Source organism: Gigantopelta aegis, chromosome 4, assembly GCF_016097555.1.
Source record: "Gigantopelta aegis isolate Gae_Host chromosome 4, Gae_host_genome, whole genome shotgun sequence".
NCBI classification, from domain to species: Eukaryota; Metazoa; Mollusca; class Gastropoda; order Neomphalida; family Peltospiridae; genus Gigantopelta; species Gigantopelta aegis.
In genome coordinates this window covers 94,049,861-94,057,691 of record NC_054702.1, presented here as the reverse complement: position 1 = coordinate 94,057,691, position 7,831 = coordinate 94,049,861, and the positions used below count along the sequence as shown (strand labels likewise).

Sequence of the window (7,831 nt, the reverse complement as noted above, 5' to 3'; positions counted from 1 at the left end):
ATTGTTTTTAAACACTTTATAGAGTGATGCCTTTGTTATATAATTATAGTATGTATTGACAGTAGAAATAAATTCCATTCAAAATATACAGAGATTTGTTTTAAATTGAAATAATTAAACTCCGTGCCTTTTAGATGAAGGATTATATATATGAAATTTGTCAGGGTTTCGGTTTGTTTTTATGATTATGTAAAGAAAACAACAACACTGAATTGGAATTAAAGTTAATATTACAACAACAACAAAATTAGCTTTAAGTAATAGAACATTAATCCTTAATCTCTTCCAAGCCAAAATTTCAGCAGTAAATATGGATGCCGATTCGGACAATCACAATTGGGGTGTGATGAGGGATCCGTCTGTGTAAACTGGAATGTAAGCACGGTGCCTACCTTGGAAAAATAACTGCATCTGTGCTGTCTTTCGTCAGATGCACAATATCGAATATAATTTTGGGTGCTATGATGCACTAAGCTGCTATGGATGCACCAAGGTGGGAAAAGGTCCATAGTACATACATCAAAGAACCACTATAATTATTCATCCCCACCCTCTCGTCCACCCTCTTATCCTCGCCCTCCCTCCCCTTCCCCGATTCACTTCGCCAATCAATGCCCGGTGCAATATGCCGTAGTTGTATGTACAAAAAGGAAGATGTAAATAATAGAAAAACCATTTTTATTTACAATGTTGGATACAAAATTAAAAAATAGTAAAGTTGTCATCTCGTGTGTCAGCGATTAGCCAAACGAACAGGTTCCTGTGGAAAACAAAACGTATATATTACAAGTGCTATCAGTGCATCGTTTCAGTTAGAGCATATCTACAGTTAAGATAAGTAAACAAAATATTACATTTTTATTTAATATTTAATTTGTCTACTATTTATTTTTACGCACACACGCAGTTTGAGTCTGGTAATGTAACAGTTAATTTATTATGTCAAACTACCAATGACCTTTTTGCATATTAATTAAACGGATATTTTTCATTTCGTAGGCATTGTACCGTGCTTTCTGCTAACAGATCTGCCTAAACTATTAAAAGTACATTTTAGTTCGATTTTCTTGCTTAAAATATCTATTTTTATATATTCAATTTGTTTCTGGTCATATTAATATTTGTTGTAGCTTAAACTGAATTTTACCCGTTAATAGTTTTGTAATATTAACTTATTGGGAGGCAAATTCCAGTTTGATCTACTATAAACATTATGAAAATGAAAAGTTAACGTTTGATTTGTTTAATGACGCCATAAGAAACACTGAATTATCGAATATAGGATGTGAGACAAATATTAGGAAGACCAAAAAAAAAGAAAAAATTGGATAAACGCACATTGGTGTTTTGGGAGAAAATGTAATTAATGTGTAGTTTTATTTGACAGCAGTGACTCCATTTTTCGACAATATATTACATTGACTACAAAATTTGGAATGTGCCTGTAACAGAGCCGTGTTTGAAAGAAAAAACATCTTACCAATATATCCTCCATGTGCATCTCGTCTTGGATTAGGACCCATGGCACAGAAATCTCCACACCCACATGGACAGAGGTCAGGGTGAATTATACCAGCAGGTCCAGGACACCACACGTGGTGGAATCCCGTTTTTCTTGGGTTGTGACAATCTGTCGAGTAAATTATTGTTTTAAATCTATTGTTGTTAATGTATAATTAATCAATCTCGATGTTAAGAATCTCTATTATAATAAATATTTAATTACATAGTTAACGACACATATACCTGTTCCTTAATATATATCCGCTTGTAGAATGTAGAGAGAGGTCTTAATATAGGGGAAGCCTCTTGACTAATTATGTTTTGCCAAATAAATAATCTTTAAACCTAACAATCCCAGCGCATTAGGTGTTTGAGTTTTTTCTCTCCCAAATGCAATAGTTGAAACTGTATTTGGTACTTAAAGGGGCAAATTCAAAGTTGTATAATGACAAAACATATATATTCGGCTTTCGTGTGAAACGTAACGATTATACCTAATAATTTAATGTATTACTATTTCAGAAATTAATTTGAATTCTATCTCCATATTGACAAAGAACAAACAGCTATTTTTACGAATACACAATGAATCCTTTCTACGTACATGTGCTTTCATTAAGATTCTCCAAGAAACCACTACTTATGCCGAGTGGCAACACTTGACTTTTTTTATATATATTCTCGAGTTAATTCAGCAAATATTATAAGGTTCGATTAACTAGTTATTTATCATAAATAGTAATACTTATTGGGATAGCGAAATATGGCAGATGCATCTTTGAGAATGCACATTTAACAGGTCGCTTGCAAATAGATTTTCTGAATATATTCTATTATATTCTCCACTGATGTTACGTTTACAACTTTAACCATCCATGTATTTATATTTATGAGTGTGTGTGTGTGTGTGTGTGTGTGTGTGTGTGTGTGTTTATATATTTTTCAGCTAATAGTGTATGTATAGCTAATATGTATAGTGGCAGTTGTAGACTAGTGGCTGCTGTATGTAGGTATAACTGATGCGATGTAATTGATCAATTTTAAATAAAGAATTGAACTGAATAAAACCAAAATGGATAAGATAATAAAATGAACTATTTTGTTATTATGGCATATGATACCAATAGCAACCACTAGTATTTAAAACTATCATCTAAGAACCGACGATTTACAAATACATTATGTATTTAATATAGGTCTCATGGCATCAACCATGTAGCGTCAATGTCAGTAATAGAAATGATGTCGATATCACCATAGAAATTATTTCCATAACACCATATATAAATTATTTACAATAACCAATCCATTTTCTGTTCTCACAAATCCCTATTGTGGCATCTGGATTTGTACTTGTGCAGCATTGCCTTCTTTTACAGTCAGACTGTTTACGACATATTACGCCCTGTAAAAGAAAAACAAAATACAATTACGCTAAAGAACAAACTATTGTCTTACGTACAATTAGCAGACTGTATATTTATAAAATAAAAAAAAATCGCTATGAGAATAGGTCTGTGCGTTAACATATTTTGGAGCAGAAAAAAACACCACATGACAGTAAAATAGTGAAAACAGGAAACGTCTTAGACTACATATTATAACCAATGTTGGCCTATCAGTAAGTGAAGAGTTATGGTGAATCAGTATCTGTGTAATTCCACGGTGACATTTCTGTAACGTTCAATTAAAAAGTCAGGAGTACCAAAAAGACGTCTGATGGTAGGTTGATGAATTATACCTTATTGTTATGCGATACGGCCCAACAGCAAGAAATGTTTGGATACAATTCTTAGCAAAATACAGCTATTTGAAAACCAAAAATCAACGGCAAATATTGAAGGGTCAAACTGATGAATTTGATATTCACCTTAGGTGTTGTCTTGGATACCCCTGGTGTTGTTGCCGGTGGTTTGACTGTTGTTGCCGGTGGTTTGACTGTTGTTGCCGGTGGTTTTGCCGTTGTTGCCGGTGGTTTTACAGTTGTTGGTGGTGGTTTTACAGTTGTGTCCTCGGAGTACACACATTGTCTGACACAGCCAACAGTACAGCAAATCTGACCTGGAATATATTATTGATGAAAATACATAACGTCATATTCATCTGAATCATTGTAAAAGTTTAGTTCAGTACGAGTACGAGGTGGGGTTTTAAAACGTGTGCGGTTATATATATTTGTTGCACACTTCTAATGTCTTACGTTGGAGAATCCGAGGAATACTTTTGGGTTCATTTGTGCCATTCGGCTACATGTCATTGCCCCCCCACCCCCTCCAAAAAACCCAAAAACACCCAAAAACAAACAAACAAAAAAACAAACAAAAAAAACTAATAAATAAATAAATTTAAAAAATAATAATAATAAAAGAAACTAAATATATAGCTACTTTTGTTAGTGTTACAAGCAGTATGCCTACAACTACCTGTAACTTACTTTGTTTCTAAAATTTCAAAGGGATTTATTGAAGTACAGATGTATTATTCTTGGATTAGCAGTGGATATTGGCAAATGTTATATGAGTAAAGACTTATAAACTTGAATTTTAAAAAACAAAATGAACGCCGTTCGTATAGTGTGTACAGCTGTATTGTGTTTCATGCTTCCATGAACGTCAGATCAAATTTGTTTTGCATTTACCATAGTTTGACACCCAATAGCCGATGTATTTTTCGTGCTGGGGTGTCGTTAAACATTCATTCATTCCATGAACGTCAAATATTGTCACATTCACCTCTTAAATGGCCATGTTGGTACTAAATATGATGTCATCACGATTTGGCAAATGTAGAAAATTCCGTCACGATAGAGTTAACTTTGTATCATTACAGATTTGTTAAACAGAATAAATCATTTTTTTTTTAATTTTAACATTATCTGTGCCTCTGCTTGTGTCTCTGTGTCGGTCTCCTTCTACCTCACTCTAACACACACATACACACACGTGCACTAGACTATTTATTCAAAAGGTAAAAGTATATAAACATAAATATAACATACAGTTGCATATACACAAATAAATAACTAAACAAACGTTTTTCTCTGCTGATGATAATGGTAGTTATGATGACACATAATCACAAAATAAACGAAATTACCTCTATAACAGTCGAAATTACTGTCACACATGTCTTCTACTGAATTGTCGCAATCGACCCAAGAATAGACCGGACAACGGCCTCTAAAACGACCTGCAAAACACATTTACATTTATGACATCACACACTGGTAATGAAGCCAAAGCATATGTATGCATGTATGCATGTATGTATGTATTGATGTATGTATGTCTGTATGTCTGTCTGTCTTTCTCTGTGTGCGTGTGTGTGTGTGCGTGTGTGTGTGTGTGTGTAATGTAAAGCTTAATTTAAAATATAAATAATGTAAAATAGCAAGTTTGAATTTTTTTACTGAACGTCTATCTAAACGAAGTAATGGATCGGTAAAAATATGATGATTAAATAGAATTAAAACATTATACAAATTGTAAATAAATGTTCGAAATGCAAAAATATCATATATATATATATATAGATATATACATAGATAGATATATATATAGATATATATATAGTTTATACTGTAGGCAAAAATCCTACTTATTCATTTAATAGTCAATGAAAAATACACATACTGGTATAGCTCGTTTTCATGAATAAAAATGTGATTACTTACGTGCTATTGTCTGTAATAACAAACACAGGCACACGCAGAAAAATAAACTTTTCATGTTGGTTTTTTATTAGATGTAGATGCCGCCCTTCTTTAATATCTGCTTTATATAGACCTAATACTCGCTTCCCTCGTGTAGATTGATTGAACGCGGTAAACGTCGAGGAACAGGCGCGAGATTGTGATAGATTGCCGAGACATATATAATGCAAGGAGTGTGTAAAGGTGAGGCGTCAATTTTAATGATAATGTACAGGCTGTCCAGCAATCCTACTTTTCCTACTTTTTGGTCTTTGTCCTATTTTTCCTACTTTTGTTTTTCAAAATATCTAGTTTTTGCTAGTTTTTCCTACGTTTTAGTTTTACTTTGCCGCACGTAGTTTCAAAATGACATGAATTGTTAGTGTTCATATTGCTTGTGTTACTATAAAAGTCAGCAGTTATGGGAAATAATTTATTTCTGCAACAAGACATAAAGTCTCCCAATTTGCGGCACCATACAATCTCAACATATTAAATTCACATCCAGAAGGTGAGATAAAATTTTATTTCTTTGGCATTCAAATGTTACTTCTGCCATATCTACACGCTCCTTCAATATACAGATGGATCGGTCTGCTGATTAGTGGAGTTGTAGCGCTACTACAGTGTACATTGATCCTGTACATGGGTTTTGAATTATTCTCTTTATTTCACATTAGTTGTTACCTGTTTTTTACTGTTACAATTTAATTTTCTGTGTCGTTTTCGACAGTCTTTAAAACATCAAAATATCCACATTTCTTCTTAGTGTCAAATTTCACAATATTTATAATTTTCCATTTCATTTTATATTAAACGACCCAGACAAAATGCGGTGCTGTAAAGAGTTATTTTAACCTATGGGTAGGATCCATAGTGAACATAATATTTGCACACAGCACTGCAGTCTGTCATGGTGTTATTGTGAGTGTTGCAATGTTAAATTGGTGCTTCTGGCTATATTTGGCAAGTAGTTAAGCCATTTTAACATGTTTAGTTTTACGTTAACAGATGATACTTTTATATTATGTTTGTGTAACTGTAATATATAGTGTCTGAAAAATAAGGACTAGCAACAATTTTCAAATTCAGCATTTGATTGCCTCAAATAACGCAGTAGCTCAGAATTTTCGCAATGATTAACAATACAATGTACAATGTGTATGTATCAGGTCTATGATACATTATGAGAAACTTAAATTAATCATGTTCATACGATTTAGTGCTCTGCTATGTTCATCAGTGTTACTGTACATATAAATATGTATATCGATTAATACAGAGTACAACAAATTCAAATAATTGTATAATATAACTGTTACATAAGATTCATATTACACCAAAAATATAGGTAAAACTGTGCACCACATAAAACACAAATTTCTTTAAATACCACTTTTTGAATTTAACACATTCGCTTACCCATTATGAGCATGAATGATATTACTACATAGTGTGTACTGTGTTCTATTTATTCTTTCTATTTTCCTACTTTTGACCTACATTTTCTGTATTTTCATTCATACGATGTGCTGGACAGTCTGATTTATGAGGCTGTTGTGTCACATTTATGAAATTAGATCGTTTTGTACGGAACAAAGAAGAATATCACAGTAACGCAAGGCCTTTTCCAGGTAGACAAAGCAGATACTTCTAAAACAAAACAAAAAACCCTTTCGTATTGTTTTAGGCGGACCTCTGCCCTGACACCCCCGATAACTACAAGCGACCTTGACGTTTTGTTCGTGCCGGGGTGTCTTGAACGTTCCTGTAAAAGAACGAGCCTGTGTCGCTGAAAATGTGAGAGGAGACCTTATACGACTTTTACACAAAGCCGAAATAGCTTGAAATTACTTATGATATAACAAGGAGCAGACGCATTCATTTATTTTAAAGGACCCTCCTCCTCAATGTGAACATTGTCAGTGTACAATGACTTCGCGCCACATTTTGGTGGAGTGTGATCATCTCAAGGTGACGAGAATTGATATATTTGGCAACAGAAATGATTTGGAATCTTTTAAATTCAATGGAGAATTAATTGTAAAGTTTTTAAAACACTTTGACTTCTGTACAAAGTTTTAGAATATACTTACCTTTATTTTATGTATTGTATTATACTTTTCCCCCACAGCTCCTTACACTGTATATATATATTTGATTTGTCCCTAAACGTAATTTATTCAACCATCTACGTAAGCACCATACTCTACTTATTAATAATATTTTGTAAAAATAATTGAATTATGGCAATGGGCCATAATTCAAAAAGTAGCATTGCTGAGAGGGTTGACATGGATTTTATTCCATCACGATGTAGTTAAAGTGATGCAATAGTTAGATTTGGTCTGTAAAAATAAATGTAATTTTTATTTATTATTCATTAAAAGAGAAATAAGGTCCTTAAATCTGTGACAGTATGCCTTTAACAACACCCCAGCATAACAACACACCGGCCATTAGGTGTCAAACTAAGGTAAATGCGAAAATGAAGTGATGAATAGGTAACCGTTTATTGTACAACTATTCATAGTATTTCTAGTTGTCTCGTTCCAGCTAGTACACCAAGACTGGTGTATTAAACGCGGTGGTGTGTGCTATTCTGTCTGTGAGATGGTGCATATAAAAGATCCCTTG

The 7,831-nt window shown here is 33.2% G+C and overlaps 1 protein-coding gene across 1 annotated transcript; it reads right to left on the bottom strand.

Annotated features, from left to right (window-relative positions):
• Positions 1-661: 661 nt before the first annotated feature.
• On the bottom strand, positions 662-5,237 carry LOC121370782 (stereocilin-like). The gene is made up of 6 exons (XM_041496244.1): positions 5,177-5,237; positions 4,600-4,692; positions 3,374-3,564; positions 2,800-2,908; positions 1,481-1,630; positions 662-760 (listed from the first exon to the last, which is right to left on the bottom strand). Exons 1-6 carry the CDS (start codon positions 5,229-5,231, stop codon positions 741-743), a joined length of 618 nt encoding a protein of 205 aa, XP_041352178.1. The 5' UTR covers positions 5,232-5,237; the 3' UTR covers positions 662-740.
• Positions 5,238-7,831: the final 2,594 nt, after the last annotated feature.